The sequence below is a fragment of the Osmerus mordax genome, chromosome 6 (assembly GCF_038355195.1).
Source record: "Osmerus mordax isolate fOsmMor3 chromosome 6, fOsmMor3.pri, whole genome shotgun sequence".
NCBI lineage: Eukaryota > Metazoa > Chordata > Actinopteri > Osmeriformes > Osmeridae > Osmerus > Osmerus mordax.
In genome coordinates, this window is record NC_090055.1 from 19,691,119 (window position 1) to 19,714,971 (window position 23,853).

Here is a 23,853-nt window from a genome sequence, read left to right on the forward strand (position 1 = left end):
CAGGCGGGTAACGTAGCATTAAACAGGATTAACACACACAAACACATTCTCACACACACACATACACACATACATACATACATACATACATACATACATACATACATACATACATACATACATACATACATACATACATACATACATACATACATACATAGTCTTTCTCACACACACACACACACACACTGGCTAGCTTTATCCATCACCCTGGATACTATTTATGTGTGTGTGTGATACTATGTATTTGTGTGTGTAGGTGTGTGTGTGTGTGAGAGAGACTATGTATTTGTGTATGTATGTGTGTGTGTGTGAGACTGTATATATTTGTGTATGTATGTGTGTGTGTGTGAGACTGTATATATTTGTATGTGTAGGTGTGTGTGTGTGAGAGAGACTGTATGTGTGTGTGTGTGTGTGTGTGTGTGTGTAGGTGTGTGTGTGTGTGAGAGAGACTGTATGTGTGTGTGTGTGTGTGTGTGTGTTTACTAAAGGAGGGCCCAGCCGAGAGGTCGCTGGCCAACAACGTGATCCTGACCTTGGTCTCGTTCTAGGGAGAACCCTCCATCCCCGAACATGAACCCTGAGAACATGAATCCTGAGGTATTATTGGCAGGCATCCAATAATAATAATAACAATGCCAATAGTCCTAGAGCGGAAGTGTAATATGGGAGTCAGGTGGCTGAGCGGTTAGGGAATCGGGCTAGTAATCTGAAGGTTGCTGGTTCGATTCCTGTCCGTGTAAAATGACGTTGTGTCCTTGGGCAAGGCACTTCACCCTACTTGCCTTGGGGAATGTCCCTGTACTTACTGTAAGTCTCTCTGGATAAGAGCGTCTGCTAAATGACTAAATGTAAATGTAATGTTTTCATTTATGATCTTTTTGGAATTGAGTTCTGGAATAGAAGTGGTCTCATCCTGAGTTCTTCAACAGAAAGGGGTTCTAGCGCCAGGTAGAAGGGGTTACTGCTCTTGTGTGGCTCCACAGTCCCCCACAACCAACTGTGGAGCTGTTGACAAACTCACTGACCTAAAACTGCTGTCACTCACGGCTGGAATCATCACACATTATTCACCCCCAGACACACGCATACCACACACACACACACACACTCTCACATACCACACACACACACACACTCTCACGTACCACACACACACACACTCACATACCACACACACACACTCTCACATACCACACACACACACACTCTCACATACCACACACACACACACTCTCACATACCACAAAGCACACCCATATACTACAACACACACAGTTCTAGAACAGAAAGGGGTTCTAGCGCCGGGTAGAAGGGGTTGCGGCTGGCTCACCTGGTAGGCGTCCAGGCTGTGGTGCTGCAGGTGTGGGGTGGGCGTGGGGCCGGGCGGGGCTGGGGCCCTCCTCTTCTTGGGCTCCACCTTGGGGGACATCCTGGAGATGTTCATCACAGACTGGGACTGACCCAGTGTGCTGGGGCGCGCTTCTACACACCCACCCCCACAGGTCCCAGACAGGCCCTGGAACACAGCGCAGGGGTCAGACACACACACACACACATGCACAAACACACACAGAGCCTTCAAACTGGAAAGGATTTCCAACTCTCTCCTCATGGCCTGACCCTGCCCTCGTCCGCCCCCTGTCAGGAGAGAAGCCTGGCAGTACAGTGTTTCCCACAGATTAGAAAGCAATTTGTGGCGTGGAGGCGGGGTTCAAAATATTTCCTTCGTTAATACTTCGTTACACAGAACTTTATTATATTAAATATTAATCCAAAACCTTCACAAAAACCAACAACAACAAACAATTTCTCTATATGCAGGTAGCAACGCTAGTGCTACATAACTATTTAGCTGGTCAGCTCCATGACGCCGGGTAAGTAGCTAGGGCTCCTGAGACTTCTCACCAAAGAGCTTGTCTAGCAGATTAAGACATGTTCGTAGGTACCTAGCGAAAAGTAGCCTCCACTTTCCTAGACCTTTAGCTACGGTACTCATGCTGAAGGCTCGCTGATATAGCTGTCTGTCTTACTAGAACGGTATGCATCATTGCTAACGTGTGCTGACGTTGTGACTGTGTGTGTGTGTATGTGAGAGAGACGCGGGAGTGACAGAGAGATGGAGGGAGAGCAGGGAAAGGAAATGCAGCTGAACTAATACGCTGCGTGTTTTAGCCTATATAGTGTAAAATAGTTAGTATAGTTTTTTTTTACGAAACGCAATATGTGGCAGCCGGTGTTGATTCAGTGGCGCACCGCCACAAATTACTCTGTGTGGGAAACACTGCAGTAAACACAGTACACGGAGCAACGCTGTAGGGCCCTCTAGTGGTCACCAGGAGAACTGCCATTCACTAGTAGGACGAGAACTGCTAGGTACTGCAGCTAGCAGCACTGAGCGTGTTGAGACATGCAGAACACAGCTTCAGATCTACTAGCAATTAATACAGTCACATTCAAGGTTGAATCTTTTATAGAATTAGAGATGGGTTAGTAGTTAAATTAGAATTTTTTAAATGTCCGTTGGGTTAGTACTTACATTAGAGTTTTTGTCAGTATTTTGTGTTAAACTGTCATCATGGCCATCCATATCCACAGTCGGCTGGGATTCAGTCTGAAACAGAACCAACAGCTAACATGCAGAGCCAAGCTCTATCACCACAACCTCACGCAGTCTAAACGAATGATCCAGGGGGAGATCACCAGAGATCACCGCTCAGAGGGGTCGCTCCTCCTACCTTGGATTTCCTGCGGCTGAACGTGAACAATCCCAGAAGGCCTTTCTTCTCCGTGGAACCGGACCCCAGAGAGCTAGAGGAGAGAGACTCTGATGGGAGAGAGAACAGCTCAGGTCAGCAGAGAGAGAGAGAACAGCTCAGGGCAGCAGAGAGAGAGAGAGAACAGCTTAGGGCAGCAGAGAGAGAGAACACAGTTCAGGGCAGCAGAGAGAGAGAGAACAGCTCAGGGCAGCAGAGAGAGAGAAAGAAAACAGCTCAGGGCAGCAGAGAGAGAGAGAACAGCTCAGGGCAGCAGAGAGAGAGAGAGAACAGCTCAGGGCAGCAGAGAGAGAGAGAGAAAACAGCTCAGGGCAGCAGAGAGAGAGAGAGAAAACAGCTCAGAGCAGCAGAGAGAGAGAGAACAGCTCAGAGCAGCAGAGAGAGAGAGAACAGCTCAGGGCAGCAGAGAGAGAGAAAACAGCTCATGGCAGCAAAGAGAGAGAGAACAGCCCAGAGCAGCAGAGAGAGAGAGAGAACAGCTTAGGGCGGTAGAGAGAGAGAACAGCTCAGAGCAGCAGAGAGAGAGAGAGAACAGCATGTAATGTAATGATTTAATTGGATGCTTTTATCCAAAAGGACTTACAGCACAGGGGGAATTGAACATGGGATCTAGATCTGCAGTCAAATGATCTACCACTTGAGGTGGATATTTGTTACACCACTGAGCTATACCAAACCACAGGTGAACTTAACCCTGTGTACTCTAACCCATACTAAACAACCCTTACTAAACAACATTTAATATTGGATATCTACAGTACATACATTCTCATGTCAATCTAAGGACTGTCCATAAGTGCCCCACTAGCTGCACTCCTTGTCAGCCCAGACTAGCCCTGCAAGGGCTGACGGTTACAAGCACACGTCACCTGATTACTGTAGACACAACCACTAATCTCACCAGCAGATGGCGCTACAACGGTGTTGTTGAAAGATGACCGTCTAAAAGCCCCTTTCTCAATATTCTCTCATTCACCCCTCCACCTTTACAAAGAGATGGAGGAGGAAAAACTGCTCATCAGCTGCAGTCTTGTCAATAACTACGCCCAATAATATACATAAATATACAGAAACTTGCAAATTGTACAATTAGCTGTAGATTCATTCTACACTCACTAATGCTCCTATTTTTTTTAACAGAAAATCTTGAGAAGACGATTGATACCTGACATTGTAATGAACCAAACACAAACATAACACAACTGTAGCTCTGCAGAAACACATACATGTTATTCACTCACAAACTGCATCTCCCCAGAGCATTGGTTAGGCAGGCACCGTGTGTTATGGCATGAGTGTGTGTGTGTGTGTTATGGCATGAGTGTGTGTGTTATGGCATGAGTGTGTGTGTGTGTGTGTGTTATGGCATGAGTGTGTGTGTGGGTGTTATGGCATGAGTGTGTGTGTTATGGCATGAGTGTGTGTGTGTGTGTTATGGCATGAGTGTGTGTGTGTGGGTGTGTGTGTTATGGCATGAGTGTGTGTGTGTGGGTGTGTGTGTTATGGCATGAGAGTGTGTGTGTGGTAGAGACAGGCAAGGTTAATATGAAAGCACACGTAGCTGCTAGCCAACTGCAGGTCTAAAGCCCTAAGTGTGTATGCATGTGTGTGTGTGTGAATATGAGTGTGTGTGTGTGTGGGCATGAGTGTGTGTATGTGGGCATGAGTGTGTGTGGTAGAGACAGGCAAGGTTAATATGAAAGCCGGACTGTAGATCTAAGATTCACAGCAGGTCTAAACTTTACTGCAGGTCTAATATTCACAGTAGGTCTAAACTCAACTGCAGGTCTAAGATGAACAGCAGGACCCACAAGGATAAAGGCAGCATTCAGGCGATAATACCTGAGCAGTTAAGAACAGGTGCAGAAGCCGTTTTAAGTTGGAGAACTGGAAACAATCACACAGCAGATGATTCAGAGCAGGGCTGACCTGGGTTACATTTCAGTTCAGCTCATTCAGGAAGTGATGAAAACTAAATACATATACCATCTTAAAGAGTTTGCTTGTTGACCCATAAAATAGATCAACTCTTGGTTTTAGGACTTCTTGAAAGACTTTGAATTGAGTGAACTTGGGGGCTGTGTGTGTGTGTATGTGTGTGTGTGTGTGTGTGTGAGATTGTCGTTCTGTGGTTACTCACAGCTAACCATTACTCAGCCCTACTGGGCAGAGTTCACTCTGAGAGGACAAAAGTTTCAGAGCTCCTCAAACATGTAAACACAATCTGTCTCACGTTTACTAATCTCCCAGACCCACCCTCAGGATTGACAGGGCAGTGACATAACTGGCCATTAACAGGGGCTTGTAACCATAGATACACTACACCACGGTGATCTATCATCAACATCAATGATTGCCTTTGTATTGTAAAATACGTATTGACTATGTATGTATTTTTATTGCATTTGCCATACTGATGTTATCTGTTACCTCATACTGATTTGATCTGTTACTGATGGACTTTTATGTATTGTGACGTTTAATGTTATGTATTGAGATGTTTAATGTGGTGTATTGTGATGTTTAATGTTATGTATTGTGATGTTTAATGTGGTGTATTTGTGGTTCTGTGGTCGTTTTTTGTCACACTCCAGAGAGACCCCGGGATTCACATGAGCAGCTAGCTAACTACTTGTAATTGTGCGCTATTCCTGCAAACAAATTAACAATAAAGTAAATTTATAACGTTAGTGAATCTCACGTGGACCTGTGGCGTGAGACAGTCTCCTAGCAACAAAGGTGGATCTGAACTGAATCTGTCTTCTAGGTGTAAACAGATTAAACAGGCTAACACTGTCTAGCCAGGAGCAACAATGTGTCTTTGTTACAATTGTGTGTGTGTGTGTTTAGTTTGTGTGTCAAATTGTATGTGTGTGTGTGTGACAGAGAGAGAGGGAAAGTGAAGGAGAGAATGCGAATGTGTGTTTGTCCTGTGTGTGTTTGAGCGTGCATGACTGTGTGTGTGTGAGTGCGTGTGTATGTGTATATGAGTGCGTGTAGGTGTATATGTTTGTGTGTGTGTGTTTGTTTGTGTATGTGCATGCATGTAGGAGTGTGCGTGTGTGAATGTGTGCGTTTACCTAAACTCTGGTCCAGTACGTATAACTCTCGAATCCCCAGCTCGCTGAGGCTCTTGTCCAATGGCAGCTCCCGGTGGCTCACGTTGTCCAATAGCAGCAGGGCGTGGGCGGGATCAGACTCCACCTTGTTGCAGATGAGGGAGAGCAACGACTGCAGAGGCAGCAGGGGGTTCACCCTAAGCACAGTCTTCTGGCTGCGTCTGTAGTTCACCACCAGGCGCACCGTTTTCTACCGGACAACAGACGACAGCTGTCAGTGTTCCTCTCAAAGATTGTCATGCCATTGTGTCCTCCTGGCCTGTTTTGAGGGTCCAGGTTGGTTACAGGGTCTGCGGGCTTCTGTGACGCCCTCTGTGACATTGTTTGTGGGAAAAATGGGCTATGCAAATAATATTTGATTTGATTTGTTGGTGTAAAACATAAGAAGAATCACAAGGGATGTGTGACTGCTGTGTCTGTCACTGACACACACACACACATCTGCATAAAGACACACAAAACACACACAATTATACACACACGTACAGACCAGAGCTCAGTAGAACCCTTCCGATGTCACCCAAACACTGAGAGAACCTTCACCTAGAGAACCTTCACTAGCCAGATATAATCACACATTCATCAGATGTATCTAACGTTCCCTGAGAACTGAGACACTGGAGATCTCCCAGCGTAACTGTAGTCCATTCCTCATACAGAGTCTGTGTGTGTGTGTGTGTGTGCGTGTGGTGTGCGTGTGTGTGGTGTGTTGTGGTCTGTGTCTGCATCATCATGTGTTTCTGCATATGAGTATGCATCTGTATGCATGTGTTTGTATCCTTATGTGTCTGTGTGCATGTTTGTGTGTCCTTGTGTGTGTGTGTGTGTGTGTGTGTGTGTGTGTGTGTGTGTGTGTGTGTGTGTGTGTGTGTGTGTGTGTGTGTGTGTGTGTGTGTGTGTGTGTGAGAGCTGAACAGCCCTGGGGTGTGGAGCCCTGATAGCCCCTCAGGAGGTGTCTGGTGATGAGGAACAGAGATCACTTTGTTCCTCATCACACGGAGACACATCGCTCCGTATCAAGATCACCCTTAAAAACACGCCAACCACTCCGCTAGCCAGACGCCACTTAAGAGCAGCTCTGTGTGTGAGCTGAACAGCAACGCAACAGCATTAGAACCTTATTTCTAGTAGAAATAGGATTATTGTTGCACAGTGCCTAGTAAATACAGTGTTCATTATCTCTGACTGTTAGAACTATACACTTCTGATCGCACCTTTTCTGCTCTGATTTCAATAGGCAGTATTTGTATGCTTCTAAATAAATGAAATGCAAAATTTGGGGGAGTAGGGGGTAATGAGGGTGGGAGAGGGGAAGAGTAGAGAGTAGTTAGGATGGTTAGGGAGGGAGAAAGGGGATAGTTAGGGGGGAAAGGGGGAGAGCTGGGGGTAGTTATGGGGGGAGAGGGTGAAAGAAGGAGAGCTGGGGGAAGTTATGGAGTGAGAGGGTGAAAGGAAGAGAGCTGGGGGTAGTTATGGGGGGAGAGGGTGAAAGGAGGAGAGCTGGGGGTAGTTATGGAGTGAGAGGGTGAAAGGAGGAGAGCTGGGGGTAGTTATGGAGTGAGAGGGTGAAAGGAAGAGAGCTGGGGGTAGTTATGGGGGGAGAGGGTGAAAGGAAGAGAGCTGGGGGTAGTTATGGAGTGAGAGGGTGAAAGGAAGAGAGCTGGGGGTAGTTATGGGGGGAGAGGGTGAAAGGAGGAGAGCTGGGGGTAGTTATGGAGTGAGAGGGTGAAAGGAGGAGAGCTGGGGTAGTTATGGGGGGAGAGGGTGAAAGGAAGAGAGCTGGGGGTAGTTATGGAGTGAGAGGGTGAAAGGAGGAGAGCTGGGGGTAATTATGGAGTGAGAGGGTGAAAGGAGGAGTGCATGAGGCCAGAGAATAGGGCAGAAATAATGCATGGTAACTAAAGGTAAGGCCCTCATGAAACATTCACACAGGGAGTCACACAGGACAGCATGCAGACACTGGAGATAGAGAAGACACACAGCACGGCAACCAAGCCTCCCCCAGCCTCCCCCAGCCCCTCCAGCCCTTCCAACCCCTCCAACCCCTCCAGCCTCCTGCATACCTTGGCATGAAACCTCTTGGGTTTGTCTGGCTTGTCTCGCTGCCAGCGTTCAGAGTCAAAAGGTTACAAATGATGTGTTAACATAAAGCATAAAAACAAAAGCAAAACACTACAGGAGTCACGGGAGCATGCTGTTGCTAAGATCCAGACAAAGTCATACTCCTTTCACAGAATTAATCAGACAGACAGTGTATTCCAGCATTTCCATGCAGAACAAAACAGACAATCGGACATCCAGCACAGCCAGCGCTACACGCTCACCCTCCCCCACTCACACCGGACCAGCCGTCCGGACTCTCGCTCACCTCAGGCACTTTTGGCGCCGGCTTCCTCTGCACCCTCTCCTCCCAGACCTTCTCCTTGATGAGGACACAGGCCACGTCCAGGGTGCCCAGCAGGGCGTTGGGCTTGAAGCCCACCGCCTGGCCCTCCGAACCCAGCAGCTCCAGGGTGTGGTAGGACGGGTTCAGGTGGTACTGGCCGCACAACTCCACCAGCAGGTCCATCAACGCCTTGCTGAGAGAGAGGGGGGGGGAGGGGAAGGAGAGGGGTGGGGAGGGAGGGAGGGGGGAGAAGGAGAGTTAGGTAGAGAGACGGGTAGAGGAAGGGAGAGAGAAAGAGAGGGGGCAGGGGAGGGAGAAGTAGAGAGAGGGAGGAAAGTTAGGTACAAAGACAGGTAGAGAGAAAGAGAGAGAGAGAGAGAGAGAGGCCAGGGACAGGGTGAGGAGTTAGGTAGACAAAGACCGGTGGAGACAGAGAGAGAGAGGGAGAGGGGGGGAGGGAGAGAGAGAGAGAGAGAGAGACAGAGAGAGGGAGGGAGGGAGAGGCCAGGGACAGGGTGAGGAGTTAGGTAGATAAAGACCGGTGGAGACAGAGAGAGAGAGGGAGAGGGGGGGGGAGAGAGAGAGAGAGAGAGAGAGAGAGAGAGAGAGAGAGAGAGAGAGAGAGAGAGAGAGAGAGAGAGAGAGAGAGAGAGAGAGAGAGAGAGAGAGAGAGAGGGGGCAGGAGAGAGAGAGATATGCTGGGAGGCTGGCTGGAGTGGTCCAGTCAGAGGGAGATAGAGTTACCAGCTCCAGCTCCAGTAGAAGGAGTTGTAATTACTCAGACTGGTGTGCAGACAGAGAGCGGGGGGGAGGGGGGTAGCTAGGCTTACAGGGTTATATAAGTCCACTAATTGGTACAAAGTTGCTTCTAGGAAGTGGTCTCCGTGGGAATTAGGTTATAGAGGAACATCAGATTATAATAACGATAATAACAGTAATAAATATAGCTGCAAGCAGTGATGCGGGGTTCCTCCTCAAAATGTCAAAATATTATAAAAATGTACATTGTAGATTGAGTGAGTTGGACAAGAAGAGAGCAACAGTACTTCAAGTTTGGCCAACAACAACAGGCTGAATGGAGATTACTAAAGAGCATGTGGTTGCAAGTCAGTCTCTCTATCCTCTCTGTTACACATCAGCTGTTGGGTTTATATGAATAGAAAGGGCAGAGTAATAGCTTTGGTCAGCTTTGGGACAAAGTTTGAGCAGCTGTAATTGTCATGTTTTGACATATCAAGCTGAAATTGCGCATGGTACTTCAGAATTATGTCATCCTGTTTAACTAAACCGATAATCAGAATTATGACAGGCCCAGAGGCTGTGTCTGGATTTGAACCTATGACCTTGCAGTGCACTGTCTCAGCCCATTGAGCTATTCTCAGTGTTGGGAGGTGATGAGGTCAGTTACTGTATAAAAAAGTAAGCCGTTTCTCCTGTGGCACGCATTGTTAGATTCGGCCAAAGTTTAAACAGCTGTAAGTCAGTCATCTTTTGACATATCAAGGTGAAATTGCGCATGGTACTTCTGAATGATGTCATCTGGAAGCATATAAGGTTCGAAAAATGATAAATCAAAAGGACATTTGCGTTATTGACACATAGACAATGTGGACATTGAATTCAGCCATAGTCTTGTATTAATTTTTGCTAAATATTGCTTTGAAAGACATGTCTCCTACACATCTACAACACATGTAGGTTTTCTACACACATGACGCCAGAAATCCGATGCGCTGTCTCGATGAAGCGGGATCTTATCTACAAAGCACAAGTTAAAAAAGAGCCAGACCTAGTTCTGGCTCTTCTGGTGTAGTAATCCCCTCAGAATGGAACAGCGCTACAATTATGATTGTGCAGCTAGACTGCTACTGTGGGATTCCTGTTTAACTAAATAGATATTCAGTATTATGACACATTTGATGGCTGTGGGTGGATTTGAACTTACAACCTTGCACTTTGCACTAAACTGTCTCAGCCCATTGAGCTATTCTGCTGGTGTTATCTTAACTTTTTATATCTTTTTTTATTATATCTTGGACTAACTTTGTACATTTCTATGTATACTGCTGTCCACTTTGCTGCTGCAATACCTTTCCCCATTGTGGGACGAATAAAGGTATCTTATCTTATCTTAATCTCAGTATTGGGAAATATTGCAGTCAGTTACTGTATAAAAAAGTAAGCCGTTTCTCCTGTGACACATTGTTAGATTCAGCCACATTTTAAACAGCTGTAATTCATTCATCTTTTGACATATCAAGGTGAAATTGTGCATGGTACTTCTGAATGATGTCATCTGGAAGCCTATTAGGTTTGACCATCAGTCAAAATTATATTTGATTTATGAACACAAAGATATTGAGGCAATGTGTACATTTACATAAACCCTAACAGTTATTTTCCATTGCATTCCTTTTGTCTTCGCAAACTATAGAAAGACATGTATTCTACACATGTATACCAAGTGTGAAGACAATTACGGGTCAAGAGAGGAAGAGTTTTGAAGGTTGTCCCAAATTTAGTAATGTGACGCAGGGGAAATCACATAGAATTTGGGCGTGGCTTATAGCTCCACCTATGGGCGTACGTGGGCCACTAGCCGTCTGGGAGTAGTGAGTGACCTGTTGTATCATTGAGCCAAATTTGAAAAATTCCCCCCCTCTCAATCCTACCGGAACCCTAATAATAATAATAATAATAATAATAGCCTTTGTTCACGGCAATGTTCAGTTCATGGAATTTGAACCTACAACCTCTCGATCTTAATATGAATGCTCTAACCACTGAGCCATACCCAGAGAGATACTAATCACCCACTGCTACCAGATCTGCCCCCCCATGAACTACCCTCTTGCTACCTAATCTGCCCTCTGATACCCCTCTACCCTCCCAGCTACCACACCCCCCACCCAGAGCTGTATGTGCCACCCGCTAGCCAGCGTCCCAGGCCCACATAGGGCCCCTTGTGTTTCTGCCTGGAGGGCTGGACGTCCTGGCCCAGCAGACAGGCTCATTAAGGGCAGAGAGAGAGGGAGGCCAGCCTGGGACAATGCCCTAACACAACCACCCAAACACACCCACAAAACTGCCCCTGCTCATTAGCAGTTGAAAACATTTAGGACTCCAGTTCAGACATGGGAATCCTATTCATCAAGATTGTTCAATCGCAGTTAAAAATGACTTCATGTTGAATTCATAGAGGGTTGTTTAGAATAGTGTTTGTCAACTGGTGGGTTGCGACCCAAAAGTGGGACGTGTGCTTCGGCTCCGTCAAAAAATCTAACGTTTATTTTTATTAAGCTACCAAACTTCCGATGGTGCGCTGTTATTTTGAAAGGTGCTCGAGTTTATATAGCCGTCTCGAGTTAAACAGAGTTACATGCCACCCACCAGCCAATCAGAATCACCACCAGTGTGTGTGTGTGTGTGTGTGGTCTCACCTGCCGTCCACGGTGCTGTTGGTCTGGTGTCCATGAGGCAGGGTGATCTGGATGTCCAGGCTGGGCCTCAGGGTGTTGTCCCGGGCCTCCAGCCCCACCGGACCTCCTCCGTCGGGCACCGCGTTACGGAAGATCCTGCGGGGAGCGGGCTCTGGAGCCGGGGGGGGAGGGGGGGCCCGCGACTTCATCCTCCTGCTGGGGGAGGGGGGGGGGGGGGGGGAGAGGGCACACAGACACAGGGGTGAGGACCAGGGGAGGAGCAGGTGGAGGACCAGGTGTGGAGTACAGGGGAAGGACCGGGTGTAGACCAGGTGTGGACCAACATAGAGGACCAACCCTCAGGATCAACCAGTTTAATGGAAGGACAGGAGACGTCCAGCCTACTCGGGTTGGAACAATCACCGGTTGAGGTTTTACTGGGACAGTGGTGAGGTGATCAGCTGGTACCACTGGGACAGTGGTGAGGTGATCAGCTGGTACCACTGGGACAGTGGTGTGGTGATCAGCTGGTATCACTGGGACAGTGGTGTGGTGATCAGCTGGTACCACTGGGACAGTGGTGTGGTGATCAGCTGGTACCACTGGGACAGTGGTGTGGTGATCAGCTGGTACCACAATAGCACTGGGGATGCCAGGTATACACACCCCACTGGCCTAACATGCACATGATAATAAAATAACTAGGTACTGAGATGTTCAGACATGTACACGCCAGCATAATGACTAGATACAGTTTAGTGACACTCTCCCATTTGAATAGTGTTATGGAAGATGCCTGCTATGTAGCAAGCTGACCGTAAAATGTTTCAAAGAACAGCATGAAAAGTTGAGAACCTCAGATGCAGCTTGCATATCAATGACTTCCTGTCTCTACAAGGTTACATAACAACGCCTGGACGAATCCAACGGCTGTTTATTGGTTGTCATGGTGTCCTGTTTGCTATTATGGTCCTTATCGTGACACGTTTGTGGTTATTAGCACACATCAAAAAGTTGTCCCTGGGTTCACTAACATCTGCATGTTAGTGAACATCTCATCTCTCAACAGCATGTTAGTGAACATCTCATCTCTCAACAGCATGTTCTCTAAACGCCTCGTGCTTTCACAGTCCTGTTGAAAATTTAGTTTTACAATACGAACCATGGAATGGTTCCTGTGGTGCTACTAGTACTGCACACAGGTCTCATAAAATACCTGTACTAAATATTTACCCAACTTCAAAATCATACAGCTCTAATCATGTTAATTCATAGAACAGGTGGAACTTGCTTTATACTACATTTTCCCCTGTAGGCTATTTGACACGGGAACATGTTACATTTTTGTCCACCACAACACAGATAACTTTTAGCCATGCAAGCAACTAATAGCTTCTCTTCAGAAATTATGTGAGCACTGTTCCAAGCAAATAGCATTAGATAACACTGTCACTCACATCAAATAAGTCTTTGTGCTGTTGTTGATGATAAATTGTTGTTAAATTATTCCGTGAATCAAACTGTTTTGACTCTCTGAGACAGAATATGTGCCAGCCTTAGAGATCCCCTCTGAACTGGTTAATGGGGAAGAATGCATGCATACATACCGAGAGTTTGGACTCTACCCTGTGTTTGAGTTAATAATTTATTCCAAAGTATGGTCACCGTGAAACACAAAACATAGTGTCAAGTCATAAAATATCTCTTGAATCACCACCCACCCAGTACAAAGTGACATAACTATACGTAACCTATAGCTAGCTAGCAGTGTTTCAGTACACACCTTTCTCCTGTAGCTAGCTAGCAGGGTTACAACAGCCTACATTCTAGGTCTTTCTCCTGTAGCTAGCTAGCAGGGTTACAACAGCCTACATTCTAGTTATACTCTGACAAAGCTAGGACATAACAGTAACATTAAAGTGACTGTGCTCTTATAGAATAAGAGTGCCTTCCAAAAAACATTTAGTGGGGGGGCCAGATTGGTAAAATCGGAAGCATGGTATTTATATGAGATGTCTAGGTGTGTGCAAAGATTGTGAAAGACAAAATCTTAAAATCAGCAGGGCTTGTCTCCCTTATTTGAATAACTGGGGGTTGTCAGTTGTTGTGGCCGGTACTTTCAGCATGTGACCACAGCCACCCCAAGAGGGCACCATTGCCACTACCATCTCTCCTCCTATTCACAGCCATCATGTATGATTAGCCTACTTGTATTTACACTGCTCAAATATCTCATGCACTGAACAAACATGTTCAGTGCACTTCCAAAACACACACACACACAGTCATCATAGACATTTCCCATTCAGCTTCACAGTCACCACTCTCCACTGCAGTCATAAGCCTGATTAGCTTCAAGGGCAACCTGTCTATCACAAACACAAGTAGTTTATATCTACAAACGTCAGTCAGATTCTGCAGGTCACTCAAAGTGGTCTGTATTTGTAATATTCTAGTACTGTAATGCTACTAGCCCCTCCAGCCAGCGAGGCATGAGGCAGCCTGGCAGGGCCATGCTGGAAGAGGGGTTAGACAAGGCCAGGTGGCTACTGTTCCAACATGCATCCACCTCATGGTGGTTTTAGCCTCATTAAGAGATTAGCCTCCTTGTGTGTGTGTGTGTGTGTGTGTGTGTGTGTGTGTGTGTGTGTGTGTGTGTGTGTGTGTGTGTGTGTGTGTGTGTGTGTGTGTGTGTGTGTGTGTCAGTGATAGAAAGAGAGAGGAAAGCAATTGAGACTGTCTTCTATCCAGACAATTTAAGTGATCAACGCCTTTGTACAGCCAACAAAGCCTCCAATACTACATGTAGCAGCGTCTGTATTGGAACTCAAATGCACATCAGTAACTAACTGTAGCGGACTCTGTAGCTAACCCTAACTGACAATATAGCTAACTGTAGCTGACTTAGCCTAGAAGCTAACTAACTGTAGCCCTCTCTTGCTGATTTTGTAGCTAATTGTAGCTGACTCTGTAGCTAACTCTAGCTGACTATCCAGCTAACTGGTGCTAACTCTAGCTGACTTGGGCTAGTAGCCAGCTAACTGGAGCCAACTTTAGCTGACTTGGGCTAGTATCTAGCTAACTGGAGCTAACTCAGTAGCTGACCGTACTTGGCTCTGTGGCTAACCCTAGCTGACTTAAAAGGTTGCTGCCATGGAACATGAGAATGTTCTGATGAGTCACCAGCTAAACCTGCCTGTGTTTGTTGAGTGGATGGGGCCCATGGTAACAAAGATGTTGCCTGTCTCTCAGTGGCCTCATGGACATGCAGGTGTGAGTCTGTTCAGGGCAGGTGAATAGTGGTCACATGACCATAACAGGAGAGGGGTTGACAAACACCTGCTGCTGTCTGTTCTGTGTTAAACAGCGACTCAACAATAGGGCACCATTCTGCATGGACAGTTGCTATGCAACTGTGCATGTTTTAAGCCAGAATCTGAATTCCTGTTGATCAAATAATAAAACTAGCCAACCTGACTCATTTACATTATACTACAGTCTCGTTCCAAACACTAATAATATAAAAGATTTCTAGAGATCTGACCAGGAATAATAGTATTAACCAGGATCCAGGAATAATAGTATTAACCAGGATCCAGGAATAATACCTTCAGACCAGAAAGAAACTGCTTTGTGCAACTAGGATTACATGTGTTCATTCATTGAATGGGGACAACTGTGTAAGGTTAAAAACAACTGTAATCTGTCCAGGCTCATGCTTTGTGATGAGGAACAGGGAAACTGTACCGCTAATACACAGCTAATAAAAACCTTTGTTGCACATACTGCAGCAGAAAAGAGTTTATCTTGATAATGTGTTCGTGTCAGCCATGTTGTTAGGCAGAAGGTTAACACCACCACAGGCTAGTACTGAAAAAGACCACAACATGGAGGATGAAAATCTTTCCCAATTTGGATGTCGTCCCAGAACTGGGCACGCACACACACACACACACACACGAACACACACACACACAAAGCTGACCAGTGACACTTCAGACCAGAACAATACAACCTTTATTAGGCCACACAAATCCCTCAAGTAGACATTATATGAATCCATCGAAATAAGACTTTAGTGTTTAGGACCATCTCACTTGAGTTCATAAAAAACAATTTACTACCAGCCATAAACTTGGATGTGTCTGAATGAGGACAAACACATGCACACTGCGATGTTCAGCCGTTAGTCAACAGTTTTCAGATGTTTCTGTAACCTCACACGCACAGTCCAGGTCTGAAGGGCTCCTGGCCTCACGCACAGTCCAGGTCTGAAGGGCTCCTGGCCTCACATGCACAGTCCAGGTCTGAAGGGCTCCTGGCCTCACATGCACAGTCCAGGTCTGAAGGGCTCCTGGCCTCACGCACAGTCCAGGTCTGAAGGGCTCCTGGCCTCACGCACAGTCCAGGTCTGAAGGGCTCCTGGCCTCACGCACAGTCCAGGTCTGAAGGGCTCCTGGCCTCACATGCACAGTCCAGGTCTGAAGGGCTCCTGGCCTCACGCACAGTCCAGGTCTGAAGGGCTCCTGACCTCACGCACAGTCCAGGTCTGAAGGGCTCCTGGCCTCACGCACAGTCCAGGTCTGAAGGGCTCCTGGCCTCACGCACAGTCCAGGTCTGAAGGGCTCCTGGCCTCACATGCACAGTCCAGGTCTGAAGGGCTCCTGGCCTCACGCACAGTCCAGGTCTGAAGGGCTCCTGGCCTCACGCACAGTCCAGGTCTGAAGGGCTCCTGGCCTCACACACAGTCCAGGTCTGAAGGGCTCCTGGCCTCACACACAGTCCAGGTCTGAAGGGCTCCTGGCCTCACGCACAGTCCAGGTCTGAAGGGCTCCTGGCCTCACGCACAGTCCAGGTCTGAAGGGCTCCTGGCCTCACGCACAGTCCAGTCCAACTCTACAATGTGTGGTAAAGCCCCATGTGACACATCCTAGCAACCGCATGCCTCCTGGGAGGCGTTGCCATAACAACCACCCAACCCCGCCCTCCCTTCCCAAACACTTGCGCGTAAGAAGCAGCTGTGAGTTTATGATAGAAGTCCTGAATGACCCAGACGCATGACATTCAAGCCCTGCTGGCATCTGTTTGCAGTTGCTAGGCATGCCACTTCCTAATCCAGCTTGTTTGCAGTTGCTAGGCATGCCACTTCCTAATCCAGCTTGTTTGCAGTTGCTAGGCATGCCACTTCCTAATCCAGCTTGTTTGCAGTTGCTAGGCATGCCACTTCCTAATCCAGCTTGTTTGCAGTTGCTAGGCATGCCACTTCCTAATCCAGCTTGTTTGCAGTTGCTAGGCATGCCACTTCCTAATCCAGCTTGTTTGCAGTTGCTAGGCATGCCACTTCCTAATCCAGCTTGTTTGCAGTTGCTAGGCATGCCACTTCCTAATCCAGCTTGTTTGCAGTTGCTAGGCATGCCACTTCCTAATCCAGCTTGTTTGCAGTTGCTAGGCATGCCACTTCCTAATCCAGCTTGTTTGCAGTTGCTAGGCATGCCACTTCCTAATCCAGCTTGTTTGCAGTTGCTAGGCATGCCACTTCCTAATCCAGCTTGTTTGCAGTTGCTAGGCATGCCACTTCCTAATCCAGCATATGTCCAGGCAGCTCTCTGGTTACCTCTATGGCTGCTCCCAGCAGCACACAGAGCCACACCCTGTTCTGCTGAGAGCAAACTGCTACTCTGAAGAAGGGAGGGTTGAAGAAGGGAGGATTAACAAAGGGAATATTTAAGAAGGGAGGGTTGAAGAAGGGAAGATACACACAGACACACAAAAACTTAGCAAGGGATGGGGGATGGATGGAGGGAGGCCGATAGGGAGGGAAAGAGAGAGAGGGGAGGGACAGAAAATAACAATTAGTTATTTCCAGATTCCCTCGCTCAGCTTCATTAGCAGAGGGGAACTGGCAAAGCAGCCGCAGACATGCACCTGATGCTCCCCAGCTTGCCCCCCCCGGTCTCTTAGCAGACGCAGCAGAGCCGCCCTGCTCCACTGAGAAACAATACCTCAGAGGTTGTTTACTTAAAGAGGGCAGAATTATAGTAAGCCAGTATTACCGGGCCTGTACATAGAACAGAACACATTGTACAGTATTATAAGGGTCTTTAGCCCTAACATACTGTACAATATTACCAAGGTCTATGAAGAATATACTGTACAATATTACCAAGCTCTATGAAGAATATACTGCACAATATTATCAGGTCTATATGCAGAACATAGTGTGGGAACACTATAAACACATGATCTACTCCAGCTTTATCGTCCCATGCAGTATCTTCTGGTGAGGGTACATTAGACAGGCTGGCCTTTACCCACATACCAGCCGGCAGAGTCCCTCTCTGACAGCAGCCTCCCAAAATAACTCTGGCATCAGAACTGTTGAGACAGACGCACACCTCTACCAGTGAAGATCTCTGACAGAACACAGACCAACTGTCAGAAGTCTGTTCATACGAGCCACAATACTAATCACACACTACTACATTGCTGGTAAACACTATTCGGGTAACAGAAGTTAGGATGACTTTGGGGTAGAAAAGTGAACCCACCACTCCCTCTGAGAGGTAAGTGTTGCAAGGCCTCCTTGTGCTAAGAATTACACCAGCTTAAGTGATTGGTGGCTATCCCATTCCTTCTCTATTCTTCTAAAACTATAGACTGGAACCTTACGGTGAACATGTCCCTGTGTTTTAGGTGAAGCCAGCACTAAACAGTTCCCAGCAGTGGTTCGTGCTGCTAGCGTATCTTTATTTACAGTAGCCGGCAACCATGCAGGCCAGTAACACACGCAGTTATTCCCGGCCACACACCACTGCCAGCAATACATAGCTAACTCTCATATTTCAAAAGGCTTTAAATATCTACATATACATCATTTCAGGGCAGTTTTTAAAAGATTCTTTCCTGCCCAGATGTTGGGATTCTGCTATAATTGTATGGCACACAAATAGCCTTCAAGCCAGCAGAGACAGAATGACGACTGCTCAGCCAGCTGGAATCCAGACCACACTGATCTTCCAACTGTAGGCCAGCCCTTCAGGGGAAGGTATTGTGTGGCTGTGTGGGTCAGAGTGTGTTGGGTCAGGGTGTGCTGGGTCAGGATGTGGAGCTATGTTGGGTCAGGGTGTGGCTCTGTGTTGGGTTATGGTGTGTTGGGTTATAGTGTGTTGGGTCATAGTGTGTTGGGTCATAGTGTGTTGGGTCAGGATGTGAAGCTATGTTGGGTCAGGGTGTGGCTCTGTGTTGGGTTATGGTGTGTTGGGTTATAGTGTGTTGGGTCAGGGTGTGTTGGGTCAGGGTGTGCTGGGTCAGGGTGTGCTGGGTCAGGGTGTATTGAGTCAGGGTGTATTGAGTCAGGGTGTATTGAGTCAGGGTGTTTTGAGTCAGGGTGTGTTGAGTCAGGGTTTGCTGGGTCAGGATGTGGAGCTATGTTGGGTCAGGGTGTGTTGGGTCAGGGTGTGGAGCTATGTTGGGTCAGGGTGTGGCTCTGTGTTGGGTTATGGTGTGTTGGGTCAGGGTGTGTTGGGTCAGGGTGTGTTGGGTCAGGGTGTGTTGGGTTATGGTGTGTTGGGTCAGGGTCAGGGTGTGTTGGGTCAGGGTGTGGCTCTGTGTTGGGTTATGGTGTGTTGGGCCAGGGTGAGTTGGGTCAGGGTGTGTTGGGTTATGGTGTCTTGGGTCAGGGTGTGTTGGGTCAGGGTGTGTTGGGTTATGGTGTCTTGGGTCAGGGTGTGTTGAGTCAGGGTGTGTTGAGTCAGGGTTTGCTGGGTCAGGATGTGGAGCTATGTTGGGTCAGGGTGTGTTGGGTCAGGGTGTGGAGCTATGTTGGGTCAGGGTGTGTTGGGTCAGGGTGTGTTGGGTTATGGTGTGTTGGGTCAGGGTGTGTTGGGTCAGGGTGTGTTGGGTTATGGTGTGTTGGGTCAGGGTCAGGGTGTGTTGGGTCAGGGTGTGGCTCTGTGTTGGGTTATGGTGTGTTGGGCCAGGGTGTGTTGGGTCAGGGTGTGTTGGGTTATGGTGTCTTGGGTCAGGGTGTGTTGGGTCAGGGTGTGTTGGGTTAGGGTGTGTTGGGTCAGGGTGTGGGTCTGACGACACCTCAGACCAGTAGAAGGGCTGGAGGGAGAAGATAACCTTCCATAGCAGATAGACAAACTATTTTAAGAAACATCTCTGATGCAACAGCGACAAGTCAAGACAACAAATACAGTTTCTAAATACACAGTTTCTAAATACACGGTTATATAAATACACAAAAAAACAAACTGGAGAAAAGGCACTGATCATATTGTACAGTGTTTGTCTAACAACACGGTCTACTGCACTTAAACTCAATACGTTCAGCTGCTGCTCTTTGGTATATTTAACTATTTCAAAACATTTTGAAGCAACAAACAAGATTTTAGGGAAGGAGGTTAATGAGAGTGGAGGTTTCATGTCAATCAATTCACAGAGATTCCCGTACTTACTGGGTTCTCTGTTGGGAGCGCGCACACACACACACACACACACACACACACACACACACACACACACACACACACACAGACAGAGAGGGTGTGTATACAGCAGATGTGTGGAGACCTTGGGTTGGTCAGAGTCTTTTACACATAGACCTCCATTTCACACAAAGAAGCAAAAACAAACTTTCTGTCTTAGGAAAGCTGGTCCAAGCACAGCCCTATATTAACCCCTGCAGAACTGGCTGATTGTCTGTTGTCTTGGTTTATATGACTCAACATTTTATAAAACACTGTAATCACTGCTAGGGTTCAGTCACATACTGCAGGAGGCACAAGGCCACAAATATCCTTGATGTCCTCAAGTAAAGAGCAGACCCACCCACATGATGATATAAAACCACTCTTCGGACAGGCGAAGGGCTCCCAAGTCAAACATTCATTTCTCTCGACAACGCCTGGTATCTGCAGACATCCACAGAGACTGTGTTGACATGCAGTCAATATGTGTAAATAACTGACCAGTTGTTTTATAACAACACCTAGCTGTTGAATGAGAGTATAGGCTTTGTTTGGTGACAGGAACACGTCCACTACGAAGGCTTTGGGAAACCTAACCCTCCTGTATCACAGAGCGAGACAGCTCTTTGAGGGAAAAGGCTTTGAGGTCAGCTGAGCTGGCTGGTCTCCTAGTCATTAATTACAGAGTGACTGAGAGGCAACAAGGCCTCATTTTGTGAACCCCTCCATCACTCTGAAACCACACACGCCTTGAGTGGCCCTCTCCTGGTCCCCCACTGCCAGCTGAGATCTCCAAAGCTGGTCACCCAGATACACAGGTGAGAATTTCAGTCCTTTCACAAGCTCTGTGATTGCTTCCCCTGGAGAGCTTTCACTGGAGTAGCAGTCCTCTCCCTCTGTGAAGACGCTTGACTCACCGAGGACACCAAGACTAACCAGAATGGAAGACGACACTGTGATTTATAAACACAAGAATGTCACTAACTGGGAATGGGTTTAGCTCTGTGGTTAGAGCATTTGACTGCAGATCCACAGCTCACAGGTTCAAATCTTCCTGTATGTCGTTTTGGATAGAAGCGTCTGCTAAATGAATTCATGAAATTATTATTCGAACTGGAGATAATGTGATCTTGTGGCCCATTGCCAGAATCTGTAACTGTATAGTTTAGCAATCGCTATGTTATTATTGATGTGTTGTATAACAATTTTTTGTTCACCGTGCCTGGTGGCTGAGATGTGGTTACTTTGCCATGTGGCTAATAAATACAGTTCCTCCATGACTCTGAACATCACAACACTGTAGAACTGTGCACCCCTGATCTCTGATCTTCTGCTGTACTTTCTAAATGCAAAACTTGCACGTCGCTTTGAATAAAAGCATCCACTAGATAAATACAATTGAAATGTAATGCGTTTAGCCTTCTATGGTAATAAAGCACATCATAATATATGTTATATGAAATTAATTTACTGTCAGTCTTCCTCAAAAGAGACACAAGACAGTCCTGTAACGGCAGAAACCATATTCAACCTATACAGCAGAGGTCTTCAACCCTGGTCCTCAGGTACCCCCTGTCCTGCACGTTTTAGATGTGTCCCTGTTCCAACACACCTGATTCAAATAAATGGTCGTTAGCAGGCTTCTGCATAACAAGATACCGACCCATTCATTTGAATCAGGTGTGTTGGAGAAGGGAAACATCTAAAACGTGCAAGACGGGGGTACCTGAGGACCAGGGTTGAGAACCACTGCTATACACCAACTGTACATCGCTTTGAATAAAACTTTGACAAATTACATTTCACATGTAACCTTCTCTTGATCTTGTTCCATAAGGTTAACCTGGCTAGGCCCTTGATAGACGGACTGTTGCTTACCTGCGTTCTGTCATACCGTCGTAGTTGAATATGTTTCTACTTGCTGGAGGACTGAATTACTTTGTTGAGTCCAAACCTTTAAGGTTGGATGAAGACGCACAGGACTGGCACACCAGAGTGTGATGGGTTTGTGGGATTACAACAACAATCTGACAATTAACTATTAAACTGAATACAAAATCTCTTTCCAACCTAGAGCACTTTAACACTAAAAACAGGCTCGACAGTTGACAGTCTGAGAGAGCAGACTCATCCTACCAGCTTCTGAAGCAACAACAAAGACTGAGTTTCAGAGACGGTATATTTAGTTAGTGGTACAGCAGAGATGCCTTGCAGAGTAGCCCTGCTGCTGGTCACAGATAAGAAAACGCTCCATTCAAATGTAGTTCATCTAGCAGTAAAATAGCTACTGCTTTCCACTTTCCCATCTACGAGGCAAAGCCACCAGCAAACATCCCAAACTGAATTTAGAACAGCTCATGTAAACAGGTGTTGCGTGTTTTCAACGACATTTGGAGGAGATGGGATATTCTTATTTCACATGATTGACTGAACTGAGTTTCGAGTTTAGTTTTAGCTAAGTAATAAGAAGAGGACGTTTATGAAATCAAGAACGCGTCAATTCTACTACTTACCCTATTGGTGGTTTTGTTGCCGCGTTCACTTCTCTGTAGTCCATCATTTTTTGATTGAGGCGCTGATTAAAATGGTTTCCTTTCTAGCCTACTGGTTTATATATCCAACCTACTGGTCTCCCAATTTTAAATGTTATTCACACGATTTTCACTGTGCCCTGTCACCAAGGACACCAGCATTACACTGACAACTAACCTCATTGATATCCACATCACCTAGGAGAGCAAAGACAATAATAAAAACAAAGATTAGTCCGACAGTATTACATTTAATTTAAAAAACTAGCTCCACGTTAATAGGTTGAGTGTAATAATATGATTTGTTGAAAGTTGTATATTTATTATTTTGACACTTATGTCACGCACAACTCTCACGACGTAACTAGGCTACTTAAACGCAAAACAAAAATGCAAACTACGAAAAGATCAGCGTGGACACAACTACTAAATAATCAATCACGGACCTTTTAATACAAATCCAACTTACCGTTATACCAAAGACAAATAGTCTATATTTTCATGTTCTATCATTTCTTTGAAGGGGATTTCAAAATAATCCGTGTCGGTCGTTTCAATTCCACTAGCAAACTGCCCGCCTTCGTCAGCACTCTCATGTCAATCACGCTCGCCGGGAATCCTTCCCCGGTTCAGCCGTCCTGCACCAGCTGGACAGCTCTACAACCAGCTCTCAATAGCTTTCTCTACCAGCGCTGCACAGGGCTGACAGAAGCACACATTCGCTGTAAACCTCATTGTAAATTTACGTAGGTATGAAAAAGTGGATTGGAATAAATATCCTAAAATGACCAATATAACGTTTTCTGTGCAGGTTAGTTCATGTGAGTTCCGTATTTCCATAGAGTGAATAAGTAAGAGTAGAGTACATAGAGTAAATAATAGCCTACATTGTGTACAATTAGGACCACTCCATATTCAAATATTTTAATTGAAATACCTGGTCCCAGAATACTTCACTCTAAATATTCATAGAAGCCCCGCCCCTATAGGCAATGGTGACCATGTTCAAATATTCAGTTTGCAGCTGCGAAGTATTCTCCCACCACCAGAGGGCAGTGTTAGACTGTTATGTTTTTTGACACTTCAGCCGATGGTCAATTTCACAAGTAATCAGAATCAGAATTAGAATCAGAATGGGATTTATTCG

The 23,853-nt window shown here is 46.4% G+C and overlaps 1 protein-coding gene across 1 annotated transcript in view; it reads right to left on the minus strand.

Annotated features, from left to right (window-relative positions):
• The window catches only part of cobl (cordon-bleu WH2 repeat protein), a 37,524-nt gene extending 14,233 nt beyond the window's left edge, over nucleotides 1-23,291 (minus strand). Inside the window, exons 1-9 of the mRNA XM_067238137.1 lie at nucleotides 23,176-23,291; nucleotides 22,689-22,904; nucleotides 11,726-11,920; nucleotides 8,268-8,478; nucleotides 5,861-6,089; nucleotides 4,623-4,667; nucleotides 2,742-2,830; nucleotides 2,543-2,617; nucleotides 1,337-1,522 (exon numbers count right to left, since the gene is read on the minus strand). Of these exons, the coding sequence (XP_067094238.1) occupies nucleotides 1,337-1,522; nucleotides 2,543-2,617; nucleotides 2,742-2,830; nucleotides 4,623-4,667; nucleotides 5,861-6,089; nucleotides 8,268-8,478; nucleotides 11,726-11,920; nucleotides 22,689-22,735 (1,077 nt within the window). The 5' untranslated portion in view covers nucleotides 22,736-22,904; nucleotides 23,176-23,291. The remainder of the gene's footprint in view (nucleotides 1-1,336; nucleotides 1,523-2,542; nucleotides 2,618-2,741; nucleotides 2,831-4,622; nucleotides 4,668-5,860; nucleotides 6,090-8,267; nucleotides 8,479-11,725; nucleotides 11,921-22,688; nucleotides 22,905-23,175) is intronic.
• Between the last annotated feature and the right edge of the window lie 562 nt (nucleotides 23,292-23,853).